Source organism: Bos indicus x Bos taurus, chromosome 2 (assembly GCF_003369695.1).
Source record: "Bos indicus x Bos taurus breed Angus x Brahman F1 hybrid chromosome 2, Bos_hybrid_MaternalHap_v2.0, whole genome shotgun sequence".
Classification (NCBI taxonomy): domain Eukaryota; kingdom Metazoa; phylum Chordata; class Mammalia; order Artiodactyla; family Bovidae; genus Bos; species Bos indicus x Bos taurus.
The window spans coordinates 133,081,670-133,107,138 of record NC_040077.1 but is presented as its reverse complement, the minus strand read 5'-3'; the positions used below and the strand labels follow the sequence as shown (position 1 = coordinate 133,107,138).

The window sequence follows — 25,469 nt, the reverse complement described above, 5'->3', positions numbered from 1 at the left end:
GGAGACACATCAGAGAATTCAGAGGAAGCGGTTTCAAAAGCCATAGGCAGAGGCTCAGTGTAGCTGGTCAGAAGCAAGTGCTGCCCTAAGATAAGAAAGGCTGAGATCTAAGGAGACTGAGATTTGATCCTGCCATTAGCGCTGCTGATGCTGCTGCTGCTGCTGAGTCGCTTCAGTCCTGTCCGACTCTGTGCGACCCCACAGACGGCAGCCCACCAGGCTGCCCTGTCCCTGGGATTCTCCAGGCAAGAACACTGGAGTGGGTTGCCATTTCCTTCTCAATGCATGAAAGTGAAAAGTGAAAGTGAAGTCGCTCAGTCCTGTTCAACTCCTACCGACCCCATGGACTGCAGCCCACCAGGCTCCTCCGCCCATGGGATTTTCTAGGCAAGAGTGCTGGAGTGGGGTGCCACTGCCTTCTCTGGTCATTAGCATTAGCTACTTTAAATGCTTTTCAATAACCTTCAGTAACATAGTTATGATTAAAGCCGAAATATAAGGAATTTTACGGAAAGGCAGATTAACTTCCATCTCATCAGCTTCTTCTTTCAGACTCTGGCACATACGTGAAAACTAGAATTTAGCAGATTGATTGGGCTACTATGTAAGCAGAGCAGGCGTCAGGGCAACAGCTAAGGATGCAGCCTGTCCACATTTATACAGGCCAGGCAAAATCCCAGCCAGGCTTCCTCAAAAGTAGGGCAGATTTTTTTTTCTTTAATTGGTACTTATCCCCATCTCCCAGGTCACTTTAAACAAAATTAAGCCTTGAGTCAGGATGAATAGCTGCCTGTTTTTTTCTGAAGATACTCAGATGTTCATCCATTCATTAAAATCAAATTTCACAGGACTTCCCAGAGATCCAGTGGTTAAGATTTCAGTTTGCAACGCAGGGGTCACAGGTTCAATCCCCGGTTAGGGAGCTAAGATCCCGTATCCCAAGGGGCAAGGAAGCCTGCGAGCCGCAACTACTGAGCCCCCAGGCCACAACCAGAGAAGGAAGGAAAGGGCCCCCATAATCCAACAAGCATCCTGTGTGTTGTAACCAAGACCCAAGGCAGCCGGGTAAATGCATGCTAAAATAATAATAATAAAGTAAAATTATTCTTTCTCTTCCTTCTCTACCACCAGCATGTGACCACAGAAACAAAAACTGTTGTTATTTACATGACACAACTCTTGCACGATTAAACTGGCCTGTTTCCCATTAAAACACTGTGCTCGCTCCACTCCGGAACACAGCTCTCTGTCCCCTCCGAGGCAGCAGTGGCCTCAATGAGACGTTCCAAAGCCACAAAACAGGACTTGAACATTGTCATTCGCCACTCGCTTTATTCGGACACTTAAACGTACCTCTCTCCCGACAGGGCTCTCTGTACATTTCATTCTTCACAGCAGAGAGAAACTCCATCATTCCCCAAATCTACCGACAGCGAAAATTTTTAGGCTGTCTTTAGTTTGCACCAGAAACAGCAGCCCAGCCAGTCAACAAGGCTACATCCACAAGACGCCCATGTCCCACCCCTACCCTTTCCTTCCCTCATTTAGAGGTAAGATTTAAAATTTGCTGATTTTAAAAGAAGTATAGTAACCCACGCATTAACACATAACCAAACATAAATAATGAGGTTTCTTAAACAAGGACAACTTTTTCCAACTGGGTTATAAGATGACCAGGTCAGCCTGAAGGTGAAATGAGAGGTTAAGAGAGAGTGTGAAACAGGCAGATTTGCCTTCCTCCCTTGAAATCCTTTCAAGGTGCAGACAATTCAGTAGTACTAAAAAGGCCTCAGCTCTGACACATCTTAGGAGAAAAGCTTGGACGATGACTGACAAATGAAAACACTATTATTCACGTGGTTTTCAATAAACTGAATCTAAGGCCGGCTGGCCCACTCATGAATGGGAGCATGAAACGAGAGGCTTAGTTAAGAGAAATTGTGACACAAATATAGATTCCTCGACCCATAGTTACTTTGGAAAGAAGCCATGAGAGGCTGGATCGGTTCTCAAACCTCAGCTAAGGGTGGCTCTTCTTTCTCCCCAGTATAAGACAGCAAATGCACCTATAAGGTAGAGTTATCGGTAAGAGTTCCCTCTGACTTTGGAAGCAAGGAGAAGGCTTTCCAGATATACCTGGGAGACAGAAGGCAAACCAACATCAATTTAAGCCTCACGAGAGAGAGAGGTCTGCAGGAGGTCTTACAGGACAGAGACGTTCGTGGACGGGCACAGAAGGGGAATCAATTTAAGCAGGCCTCACGAGAGACAGAAGTCTGCGGGAGGCCTTATAGAACAGTGATGTTCATGGACGGGCACAGAAGGGGAATCAATTTAAGCAGGCCTCACGAGACAGAGAGGTCTGCGGGAGGTCTTACAGGACAGTGACGTTCGTGGACGGGCACAGAAGGGGAATCGATTTAAGCAGGCCTCACGAGACAGAGAGGTCTGAGGGAGGTCTTATAGGACAGTGACGTTCGTGCACAGGCACAGAAGGGGATGACGACAGCCTTGGGACTCCAGGGGAAAGTCGGTCAGGATGCTCTGTGGTCTCGGCTGACAGAGTCCAGCCTGCGTCCGCCTCTGGTGACTCCTCCGCAGACGTGTCCCCAGAGCAGTCTCCACGAGAGTCCATCCTCCTCCCCACGGTGCTGAACTGAGATGAGCGCCTGATGCACGTCCCCCCCAACCCGGCACATGCCGCTGGAGCTTGGCGCCCGACCCTCGCTCCCCTCGGCTCTCTGCTCTCTGGCAGGGGGTCTCAGGCCTTTACCGCCAGGCACGGTTCAGGAGTTTGACCTGCGCCAGCCTCTTCGTGATCATGGTGGCAAAGACCAGGCCAAAGAGGACGCTGCTGATGAGCACGTAGTCGTAGTCGTCCTTCAGGACGTCGAACTGTTTGGACGGGTAGACGCGGGTCTGGTAAATGTCCAAACCGTAGGCCACGACCTGGAGGGCAGAGGGAGCGAGAGCCTGTGAGAAAGGCGCCGGCGGCCGCCACGGCCACAGACTTGGGTCAGAAGGGAGACAGGCTCCTCAGTCATTTCCCAAGGGGGAGCAGAGAGCAGGTGTCATGCAGGGCGGCTGTGGCTGGACGAGGGGGCACAGGGCGGGCTGGGGGCTCTGCTCACCAGACAAGTGGACTCCAGGCCCGACGGGGCTGTGTAGATGCCTCGCATTCGGGAGACTGTCTGGTTATAGTTGATGAACCGCTCTGCGTGGATCTGCACGTCTGGAGAATACGGGATCAGGTTCTCCTCTCTGCAAAAACATCAGCCAGGATCGCTTTCAAAGCTGCTCTAAGGGGATCTCCCGCTGCCCCGAGCCCTGGGCGGTTTCCAGGCCATGGATCAGCCTCCGGTCTTCCTCTGGGCCTACGTGCATCAGGGAGCTGAACGCCGAGCCGCTGAGTGTTTGGAAGGGAAGGGCCACAAGAGAGGACGCTGTGTAGAGGGTAAGACCTGGATTCCTACCTTGTTCTGAGTCTAAAACATCCCAGACAACCGGCGATTTCACACCAGAGGAAGCAAGGACCAGTTTAAAAACAAGACACTGAGCCACTAGGCCGATGGCGGCTCTTTACTCCAGAGTGCCTCAGTGCTCAGCTGTAGCCTCCTGCTCTCTGAACCATCCTCCTCCCTCCCCTACGTGTGGGGACATACCTAGCACCTCCTCACCCTGCCCACAGTTCCTCACCCCTGAGGGAAGAGAATCCAGGACAGAGGCAAGAAAACATACAGAGATGATGGCCAGAAATTTAAAAATGGATATGATCGGTAACGAGCTACTGTCTCCCCATGAGACCTGGGCCCAGTCAACTCCCTCCCCTCATTTCCCAGTGTGCCTGCTGCTGGCGGCCGCAGTGGCCTCCAGCCCTTCCTGTAACTCACCAGATACGACCTCAGGCATCTGTGATGGCAGTTTCCTCCGCCTGGAAGGTTCGCCCTCAGACATCCCCAAGGCCAGCTTCTCGCCTCCTTCAAGTGCTTACTCAAATGTCACCTTTTCAGGGGGGCCTTCCCAGGCCACCGTCTCAAACCTCACCCCGTGTACCACCCCTTCCTAGCCCCCTGTCCCTTTTTATAAGTTTTTTCTCCTTAGCGTTTACAAGCATCTAACATAGCATTATTTCACTTGCTTATCTTACTTATCGTCCATCTCGCCTCCCCTGCTAGAACGCAAGCTCCATGAGGGCAGACTTGTTCACGGCCACGCCCACAGCACAGCTGACAGAGGACCAAACATCACCCACAGGCGGAGCTCTTTAATGTCACAGCCTTCGGGGTGTCCCACAAGGGCCTACCTGCTCTGTTCTGTTGGGATCTCGGGGCGCCGAGGATCCAGCAAGGCCTTAGGAAGGGAAAGGATCGCTCCGGAAGGCAGCCCAACTGCACAGAGACAAGTCAACAGAAGTGAGTGTTCACGCGAACCTGATCCCAGATTAGGGCTACTTACAAAAATGTCCTTATCGCAGAAATCAAAATAGAGTTTAAAACCAAAAAAACAGGTCAATGAGATGCCCTTCAATGGCCAAAAACAATAGTCTTAATACACATGGATCTGTAGGAAGGTTCTCACTTTTGAAAACACTAGTCTCTTCACATATCATCCTGAGACATCAGAAAATAAAGTTCTAGAATCAAGAACTAGGGAATGATGAAAGAGAAAAGAGTGGAAGGCCCGTGGACCTCTATATCTCCCATCCTGTTCTCCAGTAGCACCTGCCCAGCTCAGCAGGGCTGCTTGCTGTCGCAAAACACGAGCATGCGCGCTGGGGCAGCAGGGAGGCTGGTGCAGGATTGGGCGGGCGATGGGTGGGGATGGGGGGAAACATGGGGGAGGGGATAGGATGCAGGGAAGCTGGTGCGGGATGGGGGCAGGGGCATAAGGGATGGGGGGTGGATGGGAGGAGGAGACAGGAAGGGCCTGGCAACATGAGGTCCCGCAGGATCGCCTGTTTTAGGAACAGAGGCAATTAAACAGGGGAAACCGCTAAAAGGGCTGTCTTCCTCACTTCTGAGGATAAAACAATGATGCAGAGTGTCTGTCAAAGCTCAGAGCCCCAAACGTCTTTGGTAAAAACAACTGGATGGAGCAGCCTGTTATGCAGTCACTGCGTCCTGAATCTGAACTACACAAAGATGAGACCCTGCACCTCGCCAGTCTCTGCAGCCCATCTGCACAGGCTACCCGTGAGGGACGCCATCAGGGCGCAACGTTCCGAGCGAGGGGCAAACAAAGCAGAGGCGTCATGAAAACGGTCCATCAGAAACAAGGGCTGGGGTGGGTGCGTCAGCTCTCTCACAGACGGCAAAGCCGACTGGACTGGGGCGCGTCCTCTGCTGAAACAAAGCCCTCCTCGCGGATCCCAGCAAAGCCGCCGAGGGCGCGGCTCACTCACCGAGCAGGTGACGGCTGGTGATGCCCCGCTCTGTGATGGTGGCCTCCATGGCGCTGATGGCGGAGGGGAAGATGTAGGACTGCTGCAGGACCTGGGGCAGCTGCGGGCGGTCCAGGGAGCTGAAGGCTGTGGCATTGTACTGCTCCGTGCCCTCGTAGAGCTCCAGCGCCGTGAACTCGTTGCGCCGAGCCTTGGTGTTCCAGTACTGGTACTGCGGAGAGGAGGGGGCGCTGCTCAGGGCCGGCTGCTGGCTCGGCTGGGAAGGGGAATCGACGTGCAGAGGCAAGTCCGAGAAGGAAAAAGCCACCAGCATCCCAGCTTTCTTCCTGCTCCTGAGCTGGGCTTCCCCTGTAGCTCAGCTGGTAAAGAATCCTCCCGCAATGCGGGAGACCTGGGTTCAATCCTGAGGTTGGGAAGATCCCTTAGAGAAGCGAAAGGCTACCCATTCCAGTATTCTGGCCTGGAGAATCCCATGGACTATACAGTCCATGGGGTTGCAAAGAGTCGGACACAACTGAGTGACTTTCACTTTCACTGAATTCAGTAACATTCAGGGTAGCTGCATCTGGACTATCCAGGTGCACCCCAAGAAAAATGAATTCGCAAGAGTCTTACAAGTCACGAGACTAACAGCTAACATCTGAGTGCTTTCTACATGCCAGGCACTGTTCAAAACTTGACTAGATGAGGTGACTGCTGTTACCCCTCTGGTATGACACAGAGAGCTTAAGTAACTAGTTAGAAGCTATAAAATCAGAAAATGGAAGAACTCAATCAAATCCAGGCATCCCGGCTCCCTACCCAGCCCCCTCTGCTGCCAGCCAGGGGTTCTGAATTCTGAAAGCACCAAGCAGCAACCGGTTTCCCGAACAAGAGGTCGGGAGGGGACTGGAGCTGCAGGAGGCCGGCCAGGCCCTGGAGGCTGCGTCGCCCAGGCCGCCCGCCCACCTACCGCAACCCAGTTCTCGGCGTGCACGATGTGGACGGGGCCCTTGGCCTTCCTCTGCACGGACGAGTGGACGATGCGCCCCGTGACGCCGTCCACGAGGAAGACGCCGATGAAGGTGCGCTCGTGGTGGACGTCCGTGCTCTCCGTCACCACGGCCAGCAGGTTGGGGTTCAGGCTCTGGGAAGACGGAGGGAAAGGCTCCTTCAGAACCACAGTGGCACCCCACCGTGAGCCTGGGGCAGGGAGGTGGGCACAGAGCCCTCCAGCTGGCAGAGGAAGCAGCTTTTCTGGGTGGAAGAACTTCCTATCAGGGGTCATCATCATTGTACTTTTTCAGTGTCCACTGGGGGCTGGGCTTCGTTCATTGAATCTCATGAATATCCTCGCAAACAGAAGTTACTACCTACACTTCACAGATGAAACATCTTAAAGTAGTTAAGCAACTCGCTCAAGTCACAAGCAAACAGTCACTCAAGACACAACCCAAGCCGGCCCACTTCCTGACGGAAGGACACTGGTCCAGCAACCTGACGTCTCTCCACCAGGGCCCTGCGACTACCACAGCAACGGAGACGTCTCGGTTCTCGTCTAACTTGACCGACTAGGTCAGTAACGCGAGCGATCACTCCCTTCCTAAGACGCCTTCCCCCCGGCGTCCAGGACGCCAGGCCCATCTGTCCTCTGCCTCAGTGGCTGCTCCTTCTCAGTCCCCTCTGCAGGTCCGTCCTCCTTTCCCCAGTCTCTGGGTGTTCTAGCTGCACCCGCTCTCCTGGTGACCTCAGCCAATCTGATGACTTCCAGAACACCTACAGGGGCTGGCATCGCCCAAGTTTACATGTCCGAGCCAGGCCCCTCCCTGAACTCCAGACCCAACTAATGGACCACCACGTCAGTATCACTGCTCAGACGTCTCACGGCAAACTCAACGTGCCCCAGGCCTAGGTCCTGTTCCACACCTGCCAAAACCGGCTCCCCTCTAGGCCTCGCTCCTCCTCCAACTCCGACTCTGCTCTGCCAGAGGCTGTAACTCATGTTCATCACCTTAAGGACTACGTTCCTCCACAGGATGGTTCTGCAGCTGACGAGTCACCTCTTCATCTCCCACTCAGGAGGATGCTGGATCACAGACAGAGTTTCTGATGGATTGACTAAGGTTTAACCCCAGAAACGTCTATCAGCACTACCACTAACCCTAACAGATGGCAGCTGCCAGGCAGTGGTCACTTGCCTGGCACTGGGTGCTGTCTCGTGTGATCATCTCCACCACCCCAGGAGGACGGCATATTTCACAGGCCCATTTCACAAGCAATAAAGTAAGGCTCAAAGGGATAAAAAAAACTGGCAGAAAGCTCCCCTCTCCACCAATCGCAGAGCCAGAACGCAAGCCCGGCTCCTCTGCACGACAGCAGGCGGCCGCCATACCTTGTAGAGCACGCTGCGGTCCCCCATCACTCGGCCCTGCGAGTGGACATGCTCGCTGCTGCGCTTCCCCTTCACCTGGACGATTCGCTGCACCTCCGGGGGGATGGTCAGCTCCCAGCTCAGCTCAGTGGTGAGGTCCTGGGGTGGGGCCAAAGAGAAGGAACCGGCACCGATCATCAGGAAGGTACCCTCAGGCCCCCGATAAGTGTAGCGAGACCTGGCCTGCAGTTCAGCAGGCGCCTCTGTGCAGGGTGGAACAGGGTTCAGAGGTCCTAGAGAAGCAGCAATAAGGATCTGGTCTGGGAAGAGGTTTTGGAACTCCTAGTTCAAGTTAGAAAACCAGTAAAGCCTGTGTCAATGGCTACAAACAGCAGCCTCCTGGGCAGCTGGAGGCACCTGTTGCTTGTCTGGGCTGCCCGATGGGACCTGAGACAGTCCTCTCTGGGGGATATATGTGTGATCCCATACTGTCCCCAGTCCAGGCTCCAGACAGCACAGCGCGGTGCCTTTGGAAATCTCCAGGGCGCAGCGGTCAGCCAAGCCGTGGAGTCCATCCGCACTGACATGCAGAACAAGGGGTGTGTGGCTGAGGCCCAACGCAGAGCCAAGTTCAAGTGCCCTGGCTGCCAGCAGACCTTCAACTCCAAGAAGTGCAGCTTCACTAAGTGTGACGCACGTGAACCTGAAGACCCGGCAGCTGAAAAGCAGCTCCTCCAGCCCAGCCGTGGGGTCAGACACAACCCGACTCTGCGCCCTCTGGGCACGGGCCGGGCCCTGCACCCATGGGGACCTCAGAGCCACCCCTCCTCACTCACATCCACCAACACTCCTACTTTCTGTCAAAAAAAACAGAAAGATACTAGAGCCAGTGTGAAAGAAGCAGGATAGTTAGTAGTTTCCCATTGTTTATCTGAGTAAGACTAACTCAAAGGAAACTTACCACTTATTACTAACATCTAAGGTCCCTGTACACTGAGCCAGCGGGGAACTACTAAGCTGGAAGGGACCTCAAAATGTGACAAGAAATACTCTTTATTGTCATAAGAAACCAATAAACCTGTATGGTTAAACGCGTGATTATACCTCCACACGTGGTTACACGGAGCCCTAGGGTGGGGGGCAGGTAGCGACTGGAGGGGCTTCCTGCTCTGACCGCTGCGTACACAGCTGTGGTCCTTCTGTGAGGGCCGCTGAGCAGTGACCGCAGCATTCTGCACTCTTCTCAGTGTTGTATTTTAATCAGATATGGGTTTAACAAAAGAAGGAAGTAGGAAACACATCAAGTGAACAAAGCAGATTTCCTACTGATTAAATGTGGCTCAATTCCAGTTCAGGTAAGAAGTATACACGCCGCGCCTGCCCACGCGGACCTCGCGGTCGTGTCCTCAGAGGAGGGCACGGCAGCGGGCCACGGAAGGCATGCGGGCCACGGACGCGCATTCTAGCCGGGGAAGCAGCTGGCAATGGGGCTCAACGGGCCCTTCACAGTTTGCTCACACAACGCTGTATCCGTGCAAACTTTCACCAGGAGAACGCATTCACATGTTACTTCTTTTTTTAATCTTTTCGATAATAATCTTTATTAAAAAATACGGCTCCGATGAAAACATTTCACAGATTCCTATGAAAACACCAGAGTTCACTAAAACCCTCCCGGAGAGCAAGGTCACCAGGGAGCCCCCGGAGGTCAGAGCCTGGAAGCCCACCCCCGGCTGACTCCCTCTGGAGCTCTGACTCCTGTGTCTCCCCTCGACCGTCTTTACGATGACACCCTCAGGGTTCCACTGGTCCATGACACCCGCACCCTGGGTCACACCCCCGCCCATGAAGAACTCTCTCTTTCAAGGTCCCTTTTCCATCAACTCAGAAGAGCAGTGTCTCTTTACCCACTGGGTAAAGAGCACACTCTCTGGACAGACCATTCCTGTGCTGTTTATGCTAAAGGCTAGCTGTTACAAACGGAAAAGGCACTGGCACCCCACTCCAGTACTCTTCCCTGGAAAATTCCATGGATGGAGGAGCCTGGAAGGCTGCAGTCCATGGGGTCGCTGAGGGTCGGACATGACTGAGCGACTTCACTTTCACTTTTCACTTTCATGCATTGGAGAAGGAAACGGCAACCCGCTCCAGTGTTCTTGCCTGGAGAATCCCAGGGACGGGGGAGCCTGGTGGGCTGCCGTCTCTGGGGTCGCACAGAGTTGGACACGACTGAAGCGACTTAGCAGCAGCCGCAGCTGTTACAAAATGTCAGGAAAGGGCGCCGCATTTTTTAAACAACAGCAGGTGAAACCTACGAGGCGTGGGCTGTGTGCCAGGCCCTGCTTTACGAGACTCAGACGTGTTCACTCTCCAGCTCATCACGAAAACACTCTGACGTACTATTACTACCGTTTTGTCTTACAGACAAGAAAACAGAAGACCAGCCGGAAGCCATCTGCCCAAGGATGCCAAGTGTACGAGGGGCACAGCCAGGCCTCCTGCACGAGCAGCCGGGCCCGAGGTCTGAGCCTCTCCAAAAGGCTTCCAGACAGGACGGCAGGACCCGCCGGGGAGGACACGTCTCAGATCAGCCCTCAACGTGGCCCTGCTCTCGGGGCCAAGGCAGCCCCTGTGAAGCTCAGAGCAGGACTTCAGAGCCAGCGTGAAGCAGTACTTCCAAGAGCTGGACTCACGTATGTCAGAATCGGAGCAGATCGATCCCAATTCTAGAAATAAAATTCAAAACTCGCATTCGATTAAGAGTGGATCAATAATACCACCTTCGTACAGAAAGCGCTATTGTTCAATCACCATCCCCACCTCCCCCGCTAAAGATGGCAAAAACACTCCCTCTGCCACAGGAGAGGGACGTGGAGTGAACGCTCCTCAGGGGCCAAGGCCCGCCTGTTGTGCACGGCTCCATCCACGGCAGCAGCGACCGGGCCTGCTCCACAAACCCGAGAATGATGGCCTCGGACACCAGGCTGACGCCGATCCACGTTTACAACACCAGGGCCAGCGTATCCACACCTGTTACCTACACCCCTCCCACCACGGGTCCGCCAGGATGCCCTTGCCCACCTTCCGGAGTCGATATCCGCACAGCCGCCCCTGATCCGCGTCCACCAAGTAGAAGAAGATGGAAGGGGCGAGCTCATGGAGCTGCCGCAAGACATTCCGAGTGGCTGGGAAAGCTGTGACCTACAAAACCCCAGAGAAGAGTTATGGGGGGGGACTTGGTCGTCTGGTGGCTAAGACTCCACGTTCCCAGTACAGGGGGCCCTGGACTGATCCCTGATCAAGGAACTAGATCCCACATGCTGCAATCAAAAATCCTGCAAGCCAAAACGAAGACTCAGCCAAATAAATCAAAATAATAAATGTTTGGGTTTTTTTTTAAAAAAAAGAAAAAGAGTTCAAGGAGAAGGAATCCTTAAGCATGGATTTCTCCAGACTCTTGACTGTTTCCCATCAAAGAGGGCCTTAAGAATAAAACAACAAACCTTAAAGGAATTAAAGTCTGCTAAATTCAATCAGGTCTTAAACTGAATTCTCTTAAGAGACCCAGTTTTCACAAGTGCAGAAAGAGCCATCGCGCTGCGTAGAGAAGCCCTTTGAGGCCTGACTGCAGTCAGCGCCCACCTGGGGCCCACGAGCCGCTGTGTGAGCACCCTGCCCCCACCCATCGACGGCGGGGGCGGGGGTGGCGGGTGGTTCCTGCAGCCTCTGCAGACGCGTACCTTGTACTCGTCGTCTATCAGCAACAGCACCTTGGCATAGTCCTGATCCATGATGGGCAGGAGCAGAGACTGCAAGACGGGGCGCTTCAGCACGGGGGGGGCCACCTGGCTCCACTTCCCAAAAATGGGGTTGAAGACATACAGCGAGCTCATTCCCGTCTCCTGAAAGGGCAAGCAATGCTCAGCCTCCACCAACAGGAAAAGACTGCAAATCCTAAGGAGCTGGGGACCGGAGCTCAGCCTCGGGGATCCCCCAGTCTTTCCCTGCCTTGTGGAAAACAAAAGCTTTGGCTGAAGGTGAAAGCGTCTGACGGCTGATGTGTCAAAAGGATAAAAGTTTAACCGCCTCTAGCTCCAAATCTAAGAATGGGTCACGCTGAGGAACAAACGAAATGTCTACCAGGCCCCCTTTCCAATGACGGCAGAATGTATCTGCAAAGAGCCATCTGCTCGCTGGGAAGCAGAGGCAAGAACAGCTGGCGTCCTGCCCTCCATCCCCGGGAGAAGAGCCAGCTGCCCACTAGGTACCGACACCCACCTGTGTCTGGGAGAAACAGGGCCGGCTTACTAGGGGCCTGGTAACATCCCACCTACGCTACAGCCACTTCCTCCTCGGCCACCACCACCCCTGGTGGGGGAGAAGGGGCACTCAGGCAAAAAACCGCAAGAAAACAGAGCTCTAAGCCCTGAGTCTCTGTATGTAACTCTCAGAGAATCCCCAAGGCCCAGCTAGAGTTACAAAACACAAAACCGCGCCCCCACGGGCTCAGAGGTGCGGCAGAGGCTCACCTTGTCTTTCAGCAGGAGCGTGCACTGGGGCGGGTGGGGGAAGTGGGCAGTCGTCCTCTGGACCGTCAGCTCAAAGGAGGAGTCCGGCTTGACGTTCGGGAGATACTGTTTCCACAGGATGGTGCCAGAGCTGCTCTCGATGCCAAAAAGCTGCCAGAGAAACACCGGGCTCACTACCAGAAAGGCTGACCCAGAACTACTTCTGTCCTTGAAAACCAGAACCAGCCCCAGCTCCCGCCCCGGCCTTCCTGTCCCGCTCCCGGGGCCTCTGAAGGGCTCACCTTGCCCGAGGCCGTCACCATCACCATCATCTTCTGGAGGTTGAATTCATCCCTGGCCAGAGTGTCAATGTTGATCTCGTTCTTGATCTGGCTCCGGGGCTTCCGCGCATCGTAAAACACTTTCCAGAGGTGGGAGGTCCAGGCCTGCAGCAGGATGAGCTGGGAGGACAGGCGCTTCAGGAACATGCCCAGCAGGCCGTCTGGTGTCAAGGAAAAGGGACCGCGGCTCATGCTCTCTCCTCGGCGGAGTGGGGCTTCCCGGCGACGGGGCACCTGCTCCCCCTAAGGAGGGCTCTCCCTCCTCCACAGCACTCGTGTGGTCCACACCCCAGGTCACGAGCCCAGGGAGCAGTCCTGTGTCCGATGCCAACAGCCCCACACTCAGGCACAGCCGTGCGGGAACTTCTAAGGCCTACTCACGGGGCTCTCAGCACGCCACCTGCCTGCAATCTCGGGACAGGAGGCTAAGAGGCAGGGGGCAGCCATGCAGGGTGCAGCCGTGCCACAAACATCTCCACCACAAGCCCACATCCAGAACGGCCAGCAGAAGGCTCCCGGGCGCCGTGACAAAGCCAGACGAGGGCAGGCTGTGGGGGTGCCGGGGTGCACGTGTGTGTGCCATCAACTGGTACTTCTGTTTCTCGCGGCTTCAGGCCTACGTTGTCAGTTGCTCAACCTGCTCCCAACAGACCTCCCTGCAGCCCGCTCCCAGGGCTCCCTTTGACTCCGCCCCTTCCTCCATCCACGAGACCACCACCCTCAAATCTCCTCTGGAGACGAGACCGGTCACCGCAGCAAGGCAGCACGGTGAGAAGCCAGGCCTCGGAGTCGGCAGCCGGGACGCACATCCCAGCTGCACTGCCTACAGGCTGGGCGACCTTGGAGATGGAAACGGCACCCACTCCAGCACTCTTGCCTGGGACACCCCGTGGACAGAGGAGCCAGGCGGGCTGCAGTCCACGGGGTCGCACAGAGTCGGCCACGACTGAGGAATCAGACAACAACCTTGGGAAACGTGCTTCACCTCGCAGCCCCCAGCTCCCCATCTGTAAAATGGCACAGCACCCACCGGGCTGCTGCCGAGACCAGACCTCGTGAGGGCCCCCGGGATCTCCCCGGGCGGGGTGCAGGGCGCTCATGGGAAAGATGCCGAGACCAGACCTCGTGAGGGCCCCGGGATCTCCCCGGGGCGGGGTGCAGGGCGCTCACGGGAAAGATGCCGAGACCAGACCTCGTGAGGGCCCCGGGATCTCCCCGGGCGGGGTGCAGGGCGCTCACGGGCAAGAGCAGCGCCTTTTCTGGGCCAATGTCCATCAGCCCCGGCTCGAGGGAGAGAAGCGATGGGCACACGGGGCAAGGCACAGGCAAGCAGCCCACGCACGCGCGGTGCACACCTCACCGAGGCAAGTCCAGGGGACAAACGACGGAGAAAGCCAGCCGTGGGGCAGGCAACAAGCAACCAGGCAGCGGGAAGCAGGTTTTACCTTGGATGGCTGGATCCAGGCAGCGGAAATAAACAGTAAAGGCACATTAATCCTCGGCTTGAGCACACCTGCGGAGCCTAGCAGGGCAGCTGGCCCCGAGCAGGCTCCCAGCAAACACCACCCGGCTGGCCGGGCGAACGGATGGAGGGAGGCGGGGGCAGGACGGAACCAGGGGAGAGTGAACCAAGTTCACCCTGGGTCTGGGACCGCGGCCGGGTTCGGAGGGCACCGGCCTATCCCCACAGAACCTGGCCCGCCCAGTCACGTCTCTCTGGAAAGGTGGGACTCCTGCTTTGGGGACAACAGCTATACAGTGCCTGACAAGGTGCTTGACAGACTTCAGGTCCTCAAACAACAGCAGCTATGACGATGCTACATTAAGACTCTTTTCATCAGGGTCTTTCCCTAGAAAGAGTCACATGTCGCTCCTTTCGGAGAGGAGTGGGCCCATAAGCCACAGGGCCACAAACGCACGGGAGACGGGGCGCAGAGTGAGTTCAGAGCAGGCCGGCAGAGCGGCCGCGCCCGAAGCCCGGGGAGGGAGGGGGGTGCCAGCGGCCCCAGAGCCCCCACTGGCAGCTCTGCCTCCCGGCCCCCCGTTCCTACCTGCCTTCTTGCCAAACTCCCCTTCCAGCTCCGCCTGTGCCCCGGTCAGTGGCAGGTCCACCATCTCCAGGCACACCACCTCGGCCAGGGACTCCTCGCGGCTCCACAGCACCACCCTCCCTGCTGCAGGAGCCAAGGCCACCAGAGTCAGGCCCGCCTCCGCCGTCCCCTGAAGGGACCCTTCTCGGAGGCTCAGAGCCACCCCCGCTCTCGGGCCAAAAAGAGAAGCGGCGGGGCTGGGGGCTGAGATGAAGTGGGGAGAGTTCTGTCTCCCGCCCAGGAGTGCTAAGGAAGTATTCAAAGGCAGGTCACCTAGGGCTCTGGGAAAAATAGGCAGGATACACTACACCTGAATCTTTCCCAGAAGCCTGGCCACAGCCCCAGATGAAGGGTCTGAATGCAACTCACGGGCAGGCCCACAAACAGGAGCTGAGTGATGCCCACTCACCCAGCTGCTGCAGGAAAAGCAGCAAGTGATCCTCTGTCTGGACCAAGGCCCGGTAGCCCACGGAGTCATCCTTCTTCAAGAAGACCTGGATGTACAGCTGTCAACCAAAGAGTCAAGACCCCTGCAGTCAGCGGGGATCCAGACACCTCTCAGAGCCCAGACCCTGAGATTCAAAGCATGAGGAGTGGTCAGAGGTCAGGCCACGGCGTCCCCGTGTGTCCAAAGCACACAGCGTTTCTTGGACTCCACTTATAGACACCGTGCATCCTTAGGAGCTGACAGAGCAAAAGAGCAGGTAGCTCGGGTCCTCTCTACGGAGGAACCTGACACCTTCTCGGCTACCCGATCATTCATTATGCACCGATCACACACCACAAAGCGAGCAGGAGGCCCGGAGTAGACCAAGCAGCAGCCGCCCAGGGAGGCTGAGGAACACCACTGGACGTGCACAGAGGCAGGGCTGGGCAGCGACGGCATCTTGAACCTCACCAGGCACGGCTTCCTTATTTATAAGGATAGGGCAGTGGTAATCGAAAGACTACCGGGAGGATACGTTTTTTAGTGTTTATTTACCTGCACCCCATCTTAGCTATGGGACTGGGGACCTTTGTTGCCACACGTGGGATCTTTAGTTCTGGCATGTGGATCTAGTTCCCTGACCAGGGATTGAACCCAGGCCCCCTGCACTGGGAGCACAGTCTTCACCGCTGGACCACCAGGGAAGGCCCTTATCGGGAGGACGAGTCCATCAGCGAGTGAGTAAACAGCTTAGCGTGGAGCCCGGCACGCTGACAACCTGGCCTAAGCGGCACTTCTCTTGCTGGTAGTCATAGGCGTTTCTGACCAGCCAGTGGCTCAGGTAGGACTACAGCGCACGGCTGGGACCAAGGAAAGAGAGCCCCAGGCCGAGCAGCCCGCAGGCCCCGACTCACCCGCTCGGGCCGCGTGCCATTCTGTTCCAGGCTGAAGGTGATCGCGGTGTCGAGCAGCCGCCGGCCTGTCTCCACCAAGTAGAGGTTAATGGTGTAGGTCTGGTTGAAGCACGCCAGCGAGTCCTAGGGAACAGACCGCATGGGTCAGCTACAGGAGTCCCCCAAAGCAAAGTCCCCCAAAGGAAGTCCAAGAATCTGGGTGGGGCTGGGGGGAGGGGGGGCAACATCCTGGAGAAGGACCCAGGCCAAAGGGCAAAGCTAAATCCTAAGGCAGAAATAAGGTGCGTGAGTGAATAAATAAAACTACAACCACTATACACACTTACTCCAGAAGAAGCAAGGAGTGGAGAGAGACTTCCCAAAGAGTGACTAGCAAAACCGCAGGCAGGGAAAGCACACCCGCCTTGGGAAAAGCTCAGGAAACGGAAGCCACGACCCAAACCTGTGCCTCCGGCCAGCACCCCACACTCTGCTTCAGGGCAGCTGCTCAGACTAACCCTCAACTCTGCCAGCGGGGAGCCCACAAGACACGAGGAGGCGGAGGCCCAGAGGAGAACGCGCTTAAGAATAGGTTCTAGGAGTTCTACTTTCTAATCTCCCAATTGAAAAAGATCAAGAGAAACACGGTTTAATTTACAAAACTTAGAAAACTCCATCTGAGGCTGGGACCTCGAGGAGACCCACTCCCAGGCTTGACTGCTCCTCCAGCTTCGCTGGGGCCCGCCCCGCCCACACACAGGGCTGGCGCACCGCCCAGGGCCACACCTACCTGGGGGCCAGGCTTCTCCGAAAAGCTCCCAGGTGACCCATCTTCAGAAATGCTGGGCTTCTGCTATGGAAACGAGAAGGACAGAAGGAGAAAATACAGCCAGAGGGTCACCTCCCAGCCATGAGAATGAAGCTCCTACCTCCAGATCTCAGCCCTTGGGAGAGGGCAAATCCCACCCCCATCTCCACCCACACCCCCCACACAACCCGGAACAGCCCCAGAGGACTGTGAGGGCGTCCCATTCCTGGGCACAAAGAGGTGCACACAGAGCCTACAGGTGAAGTGAGGGCTGCTCAACAGCCCCTGCCCCCACCCCCCCGCCCCGGTTCAAAGCGACCAGGTGAACATGCCCAAACTTTTGGTTCTCAGGGCTTCCAGCAAAGATAAGCAAAGAAAACCCTGGGACTTCCCTGGCATTCCAGCAGTTAAGATTCAGTGCTTCCGCCACAGGGGGCATGAGTTCGATCCCTAGCCAGGGAACTAAGATCCCGCATGTGGCCAAACGCTGTTATTCCCAACACTCACTGCCTCGTTCCGACAGGTCATGACTGCAGCCACTGTCTTCTCTCCGGTGGTGGCGAAGCTCACCAGGGCAGCCTGGGGTAGAGTCAGGCGTCAGTTCCTAAACAGGGCCTGTCCTGGCCAGCAGCCTTAGGGTCGCCTCCACCGGAAGAACCCTTGGCCTTGGAGTTAAAAATGCTCCCAAGTTTGGAGGATGATGGCCAGAGCACTGAGAGCAGAGAGGCCCCACCACACCCACAGCTGAGCCAGGCCCTGCCTGAGCTCCAATACAGGCAAGCTCAATGCTGCTCTTCGCATCTATAGGGAAATTCTAATTACCGTGCCCTCTCTCCCGTGGGTTCAGGAAGGTACCACTTTTACTCTCAAAATCCTCTGTAACTCTCAAAAGAACCAAGTATTCCATTCCTACTCTAAGGCTAACCCCTCTCAAAACACTCATGCAAAGAGGTCTTCTGTCTTGAGTAAGTACCTCCAGATTCAAAGGCTGGGACTTCCAGCATCCAGGCCTCAGAGAGATCCCCCTGCATCCCAGCACACCCGCCTGCAGTTACCTGCGGGAAGTTTTTAAGCAGATCCAGGGTGCCGTGGCGGTAGTGCAGCAGCGCATAGTGGCTTGGGGACAACTGCAGGAAGAACTGCGCCCGAGAAGGACCCACCGGGCTGGGCTGTGTGGGCAGGACGCGGGGTTGGAATCCACTTGCGAATTCTAGGTCGAGAGACTGGGAGACAAGAAGGAAGAGGCTGAGGGCCAGGAGAGGACAGGGGATGGACCATCCAGGCTGGCGGCCTCTGCCCCCTTTGCCAGTGAAAGGAACGAGGCCTCAGCACGGGGCTCCGGAAGCTCCCATTCAGGCTCCCAAAGGAGGAGAGTGGCTCGTCTGCCCTCATTCCAGTTCTGCCAGAGGCCAATCCTCAAAGGGGCTGCCTGGGAGAAAGGCTTTTCCCAACGGCCAAGGCAGCACCTTGGGCTGGGGAAGCAGCTCCAGCCTCTCACCTGCAGCGGGATCTGCCTCAGCTCCCACTCCGTCTCCAGGGCCAAGGTCTGGAGGGACCGCGAGCTCGGGTCGGGGCACACCAGGACAGCCTCGTCCACCACACCGCAGGCCCCGGTGAGACTCCGCAGCCAGGGGGTCGACACCCTGACCTACACGAGAGACGAGAGAACGGGAGACTCCTGGGGATCCTCACATTTCGCTCTTAGTGCACCAGCCGTCACCACCAGATCCCAGGGGAGGATCTCAGCTCAAAGGTTCTTCCTCGGGGACTGAGGAGGAGACCTTCCCACCCCTCCCGGTCTCCGAGAGCTCCACAGCTGGAGAAGATCCTTCTGGTAGTCTGAAAGCTAAACCAGGCCCTCTTCAATACTGGACACTCTTTTCTTGTCTTGGTGAATCTGCCCGCAGTCCACTCTTAGCACCTGCTGTTCTGAGCACTGAGCGTAGAAATCACCTCTCTCTGCCCCAACATCGCAGGTGCAGCAGGGCAGCCGCAGCCACGGTGCCGGCAGGGCTGGGGCTGCAGGGCAGCATGCTTGGCCCTTCCGATCGGCACTCCTCCACTGCGTCTGTCATTCGCGGGTTCATATCGTCACCTTCAGTACCACCTTGTGAGATCATGCAGGCCGCGAGCAGATCTACACAGCCGTGTCTTTAGCCACCGAGAGCGCGCCATGTGCACACGTGCGGGCTCTGACAGCAGAAGGCAGCCCTCTGCCCGGAAGCAGGGACCACGCGTGGCTCCGGCGTTCACCTGGCCGAGGCCCCCAGTCCCCAGTGCAAAGGAGGGCTGAACCCACCCCCTCCATGATGCCCGAGGCTGCAGCCGGACCGCACCTGCTGAACGATCTCTCCATCTTCCACGTTAAACTTGACAATGTTCACGTGGCTGAAGGGGACGACTCCGAGGGCCCACACGACCCCCGAGCCATAGGAATACACCATCTGGTAGTGGATGCTGTCACTGAGAGAGGGAAGGAAGAGCAGGGAGCCTCAGCTTTAGCCACAGAACAGGACCACCCTCGGGGGTCCAAAGCCCGGCCGCCAGGGACTGAGCCAGAGGTCACAAACTAGCAGCCTCAGTGAAGTTTTGTTTGGCTTAGTTTTCTTTTTTTAATTTGAATTTGTTGTCAACATTTAGAACTGAGATCAGCATGTAACAGTAAGATTTCTAGCTTTTCTTTAAAAAGTTGGGATGTGATGATGCTAGGCCTAACTATACAGGGCACGGTCAGCTGAGTAAGGCTGCCCCCTTGAGGCGGGCCGGGCACACTGCGGCTCCCAACATTCCCCACCCGGCCTGCTCCGCACACAGATGCTATGCAGTCGGCCCCTTAGGAATCTGAGCATTGGGTCCCTGACAAACTGAGTGAGCCACTCCCCTCGCTCGACTGGCTCTTGGGCCCAGGTGGAGAGTCTTCTCCTCACTGCAAAGGAAACTCCAGAGGCAGCCACAGCCTTGGAGTGCAGGCCCAGAGGCTAGTGAGCCCCAGACCCCACACAGGATTCAAATGCTTCAACTCTCAAGGAGAAAGACGGGCTGGTACAGAGCAGGAGGCGGCGGCCACCACCCGGGGGAAGGCAGCCTTACCTCTCCGGGAGGTGTTCCACCCACTTCAGGTGCCCGCTGGAGAGGTGAAGGAGGGCAAGGGTGGTCTTCTTCAGGACCGCAACGTGCCTCACGGCCTCCTGCAGGCCGACCAGCCCCAGCGCCTGGAGACTGAGCACAGGAACAGGGGTGAGCGTAGCCCAGAGACTCCCGAGCCTCAGGCCGGACGGTCCGGGACACAACCGCCACCTCAGGAGGCGACGGAACAGGCTCTGGGCTCAGCCGCGTCCGCACCGAGCCTGGCTCTGCTTCCCACTGGCTGACCTGAGCGACTGTATTTTCAGCCACTCGACTCTGCCGTTTCCCTGAGACTCGCCGACTCTCCTGAGGGCTGCTCCTTTCTTTCCCCGGGACTTCACAGTAACCAGGCCAACCCTCCACCACAGCAGCCACCAGACAGCTGTCATTAGCAGGCTGCAGGCCCGCCTCACCCAACACAAGAGGTTACTTGATGGTGGAAACTGTTTCACATTCACAGTGGATTCCCACTGCCTGGGGCATCCCCAAGCCCTTACCCAATAAATTACCATCAGAAGACACATAACCTAACGCAACCAACCCCATCATTTAAACAACTTTAGCGAGACGCAGCTGAAACAGTAGTGCAAATTGTTTTTAAACATAAAATTAAAACACAGGAAATTGTATTCTCCATCCTCATATCTAGAATCTTCTTTCCCTAGTAGATCAGTTGGTAAAGAATCTGCCTGCAATGCAGGAGACCCGGGTGCAATGGGTCGGGAAGATCTCCTGGAGGAGAAAATGGCAACCCTTTCCAGTATACTGGCCTGGAGAATCCCATGGTCAGAGGAGCCTGGCGGACTACAGTCCACAGGGTCGCAAAGAGTAGGACATGACTGACTTTCACTTTCACTTTCTCTTACCTAGAACATTGCAAAGCTCTCATGTCGTGGTCAGATTAGGAAAAGCAATCGATACCAGAAATGAACACTGCCCCTAGCATGGCACTCTGCCTCCAACACGAGCTCAATAAACGGTGGCTGAGTAAGCACGTGTCCCATGACCTCAAGACATCAAGAATGGACATTTGATGCTCTCTGGCTCTTCTGTGGTTTTTTCCCCCTGGGCAAAAAAGCCCAAAGGCCCAGAATTGCTGTCTACATAGAATCTGTGTTCCAGCGAAGCCTTTAACCAGAGCAAGATGAAATTCAGCTTCTTTCCCTCTACCTGCGACTGTCCAGGGTAACCTCCCAGTTCAGGCCCCCAATGTTCGTCTCCCAGGAGCGCATGATCCGGCCTCCATTGGACACAGTGATTGCATCTGGAAGAGAAAAGACCACATGAGGTCATCCCCAAACTGCCGCGCCGTCTGGAGCCTCCCAGGGCCTGTGACCAGTGGCCTCGCCTCCTGCGTACAAGTGCAGATAGAAACTGCACCTGTCCTTTCCTGCTGGGAACGCCCCTACTCCGTTCCCTCCCAGACCCTGAACAAAGGAAGGAACCAAGGGGAGAGGAGAGGGAGCTGACGCCGTCACAGGGACAAGCCGGGCTCTACCTACCCTGTCCGTAGAGCAGCATGGCATCCACCACCCCTTCCGCTGTGCCCTTGTCAACATGGCGCCACACTGAGAGACAGGAGAGTCGGACGTTACTGTGACGACGTTACTATGACGTTATCAGGACGCGTTCCTGGCGAGGCATCCAGGAAGGCGCTCGGGAGAGAACCGCGCAAGCCTTTGTGCGCACAGAAGTGCCTCATTTTATTCCAGGGAGGGGAGGATTACTGCCAGCTGGCAGTGACCCACCCCCACTCCCGGGGTAACGAGGGGAGCCACCGCTGTGCCGATCTGAGACCACACTCTTCCCATCCCCACCCCACCCAACCACACAGATAAACGGACAAAGACAAAATTCACAAAATCTCTATGACTCACAAGCAAAGCAGTGATTATAAATCACATTTCCATGATTTTAATACCTAAAAACATCCACAAAAGTGATATAAATGACTGGAGGTGGGGAAACGGGGGACATCCAAAGCTTTACTGTAAAATCTTAATCAAAAAATGTGTTTTTTGCAGCAATATCTTACTTAAGAATAGTCAGGACGCGGGCTAAGGAAGTAAACTCAAAGGCCAGTTATGAGAATATATTAAATATTTCTAAGATGGCAAAACTGAAAAATAAATGATCCAAATCCAGTAAAGGACGCAGCTTTCGGCCATGTTGTCCCCAGGGGTGGGGTATCAGCCAGGCAGACGCTGCCGGCCACGGGACATGCTGGACTCACTAAGCGCAGCCACGCCACCCCCAGCTACCCATCTACCCAGTCCACTCACAGATCTCCCCAGTCCGAGAATTCAGTGCTGCAATCACATTCTTCTCTGTGGCCACAACCAACTTCTTGGATCCAGGGGAAAATTCCAAGGAGGCAAATTTGAGCTTCCCAACATACTGCTGTCTCCTAAAGGAAAGAGACGAGGGAAATGGAAGGGGCCAAGGCCATCGCTGCACAGGACATTTTGGGAAAGACAGCTGCACAGATACAGGAGGCACCACACCACACCTGTCTTGGGATGCACGAGGAGTGTTGCTGCACAAATACAGGAGGCTACCACACCACACCTGTCTTGGGATGCACGAGGAGTGTGTGTTAATGAAGAGATCTGACCAAAAGCAACATTTCCAGGCAATGTGCTCAGGAGCAAAGGGGAGAAGAAGAGAGAACACACCCTAATAGCTAACCTAACACTCTTCCTTCTAAATGCAAGCACGTATTTACCTTACCCAAAAGGGGACCTGGCCTAAATCCCACTAGAACAAAATTAGTCTTCCCTGTACTCCTTAATAGTGGGACCAGGGACTGCCTGGTGGTCAGGTGGGTAAGACACTGTGCTCCCAAGGTAAGGGATCTGGGTTCGATCCCTGGGCGGGGAACTAGATCCCACATGCTGCCACTATTTTTTAATATTAAAAAATAGTGGGACTAGACACTCACATTACACGTGAGAGAAGAGACATGAATCCTGTTAATGAGCACACAATCCAACTTCCCCTTCTATTTTCACTGATCTTTGGAGAAATATTACACAAATATTCTAACAAAACTTGACAGATTTGAGTCAGGCCTGTGTTCTTTGCAGCCTGTTCTAACCCACGCCGTGCTCAGGATCCATCTGACTCACTCCTCATACTTTCCTTGGAATATACCCCATCACTCTCAACACTCTTATCTCTGCATAAAGGGAGCACAGTGGGCTTCCCCTGGCACACTACCGCCTACAGAGGCAGCGAGTGGCACACTGCTGTTCACGAATGCCACTTCCAGCAAATCAAACACACAGCATTCACACAGAATTTCCCTTGTTACACGGTCTGGTCTGACTTTTTACAAAAGAAGGAGCTGTATTACTACAGAGTGACAGGTGTGTGTGACATCTGACAGTTTCCACCGTATTCTAGCCTACTTGGATCTCACTGTCATCACTGAACCCTTTACCAAGTACACAGGACAAGCACTAACACTCTCATTCTGGAGGCGAGAAAACCAAAGTCCACTGACGTCAACAAACTGCTGTGAGAACTAGAACACAAAATTAAGTCTAAATCCAAATCTAACCTAATCTTCTAAGTCTGAATCCCATGCTCTCTTTTAAAATGCTGATATTTTTTATCTGGACTATAAAAGTAATGCCTGCTTACTGAAGAAAACATGAAAAATACACAAAGGTATAAAATAGAAAACAAAAAAATGCCTAAAATACCATCATCCATAAACGTTTTTTTCAGCAATAAACATTTAACATTTTGGTGTACTTCTTTCTGTTACTTTTCAGTTTATAATGCATATACCTAGGATTCTGCTAAATTGGATGACGTTGTGCGTGTGTAACATATACAACATGGGTTTGAACTGAGCAGATCCACTTAGCGCTGGTTGTTTTCTTCTCTTTCCTTTCTTGGTGGCACCTTGAGGCTTGTGGGACCTTAGTTTCTCAACTAGAGATCAAACACGGGCCCCCGGCACTGTAAGCATGGAGTCCCCCAGGGAATTCCCTACACTGGCTGTTTTCTACAGTCAATTCTGCAGTGCTACACAATCCATGGTTGGTTGAATCTGTGGGTGTCGAACTGCAGACGCAGAGGGCTTACTATAGGTTACACTCGATTTTCGACTGCAGAGAGGGTCTGCATCCCTAACCCCTGCGTTGTCCAAGAGTCAACTGTACATGTTATATTGTGAGCATCTGCCCACATCATTAAAAATGAGACTTATGGGAATTCTCCATAAGTTCAGTGATTAGGACTCCCATGCTGGGTGCATGGGTTTGATCCCTGGTCAGGGAACTAAGACCCCAAAAGCCACAGCACTCCCCGCAACCCGCCAAAAAAAAAAAAAAAAACACAGGACTTATGCTGCATTTGTCACACTGCCTTATATCACGTACTTACATATCTGCCCCCTCACCAGCCTGAGTTCCTCTCCATCTCTGCACCCACGCGCCTAGCATGACCACTGGCCAACAACAGGCACGCAACAAACATGCAAACCCGTTGGTTTGATGTAGAAAAGACCTCACAGAGGAGCTAGGCTCTGAAAGTGTTCCCTGACCAGCAATAACTGGGAACATACTGCTTGTACTCAGTGAGCCAGCCACTGCGCTGAGTAATTTAAAAGAATTGCCGTATTCATTCTTACAGCTACTGTGGGAAGTAATAGACTATCAGTAAACTCAATTACAGATCAAGAAACCGAGGCACAGAGTTAAGTCATTTTCCTGAGATCACACAATGCTGAAGTGGCAAACGGACATTTCAAGCCAATTCCCTGGCCTTAAGGATGGGGTGGGTGGGTGGACGAGTGGGTGAGTGACTCAATGAGCGCATTAATGAGACGTGAATGAACAAAAGTGCTGAATGAGTGAATGAATGAAGAGTGAGTGCGCCAGTCAGTGAAGGAAAGAATGAATGAATGGCACCTCCTGGCTGAAGCGTCTTGGGCGGCCCTGTTCTGAGCCCATGGCAGAGTTGGGCTGGAAGGGTGGGGAACGAGGATCTTCGCTGACAGCGGTCGACGTCGGACACCCAGCAGATCCTGACAGTCACAGAAACGCGGCCGGGCGGGGAGAAGTGACCGCTGACCAGAACCTCGAGCAAGCCCGGACGGCAGAGCCCGCTTCACTGGCTTGCGACCCGTACAGCCGCACAGGGACTGGCTCAGAAGAGCCCCCAACTCTCGCTTTAACGCTCTGCCGTGGCCACCTTAAAACTCTTTCAAAATTTTTGAACGAGGGGTCTCACATTTCATTTTGCCCTGGGCCCCACAAGTTATGCAGCCGGCCCTGCTGCATAGTAAAGCCCTCCTCCTTTTAAACAAAAGAAAAGGTACAGGGAAAATAGTTCCCGAACAGGAACCGCCCCTCGCCCCCCGCCCCGTACGCACCAATCAAACTTGCCCACTTGGTCTTCGTAGACCGCGGCCGCAGGGACAAGCAGGGCAGCCCAGAGCCACAACCGGGAAACCGAGGCCGCCGCCATGATGGGAGCGCGGGCCCGGCCGGCCCGGCATGCACCGCGCCGCG

General features: G+C 55.0%; 1 protein-coding gene and 1 pseudogene across 4 annotated transcripts; one reads left to right on the top strand and one right to left on the bottom strand.

Annotated features, from left to right (window-relative positions):
• Positions 1–1,312: 1,312 nt before the first annotated feature.
• Positions 1,313–25,463, bottom strand: EMC1 (ER membrane protein complex subunit 1). Of its 4 annotated transcripts, none has more exons than XM_027522032.1 (24): positions 25,331–25,463; positions 22,227–22,351; positions 21,447–21,512; positions 21,115–21,208; positions 19,909–20,037; positions 19,155–19,281; positions 18,317–18,466; positions 17,874–18,041; positions 17,326–17,397; positions 16,801–16,863; positions 16,032–16,154; positions 15,100–15,196; positions 14,652–14,774; positions 14,046–14,054; positions 12,562–12,761; positions 12,281–12,430; positions 11,492–11,653; positions 10,833–10,952; positions 7,773–7,910; positions 6,354–6,527; positions 5,402–5,612; positions 4,304–4,388; positions 3,132–3,261; positions 1,313–2,949 (listed from the first exon to the last, which is right to left on the bottom strand). In XM_027522032.1, the coding sequence occupies exons 1-24, from the start codon at positions 25,423–25,425 to the stop codon at positions 2,770–2,772; spliced, it is 2,991 nt and encodes a 996-aa protein (XP_027377833.1). In that variant the 5' UTR covers positions 25,426–25,463; the 3' UTR covers positions 1,313–2,769. The 4 variants fall into 4 exon arrangements, with proteins under 4 accessions (XP_027377833.1, XP_027377842.1, XP_027377852.1 ...); XM_027522041.1 differs by having other exon boundaries at positions 16,801–16,860; XM_027522051.1 differs by lacking the exon at positions 14,046–14,054.
• LOC113881611 lies at positions 8,122–8,209 on the top strand (annotated as a pseudogene).
• Positions 25,464–25,469: the final 6 nt, after the last annotated feature.

What these genes read in the sequence shown, in the direction of transcription:
- EMC1 (XM_027522032.1), bottom strand. Translation starts at nt 25,425, where the DNA reads ATGGCGGCGGCCTCGGTTTCCCGGTTGTGGCTCTGGGCTGCCCTGCTT. An exon ending in ATGGAGAGATCGTTCAGCAG is followed by an intron (nt 18,467 to 19,154) that starts GTGCGGTCCGGC and finishes TCTCTCGTGTAG; the next exon opens with GTCAGGGTGTCGACCCCCTG. An exon ending in ACCGCAGCGTGCTCTACAAG is followed by an intron (nt 6,528 to 7,772) that starts GTATGGCGGCCG and finishes CCGTCTTCCCAG; the next exon opens with AGCCTGAACCCCAACCTGCT.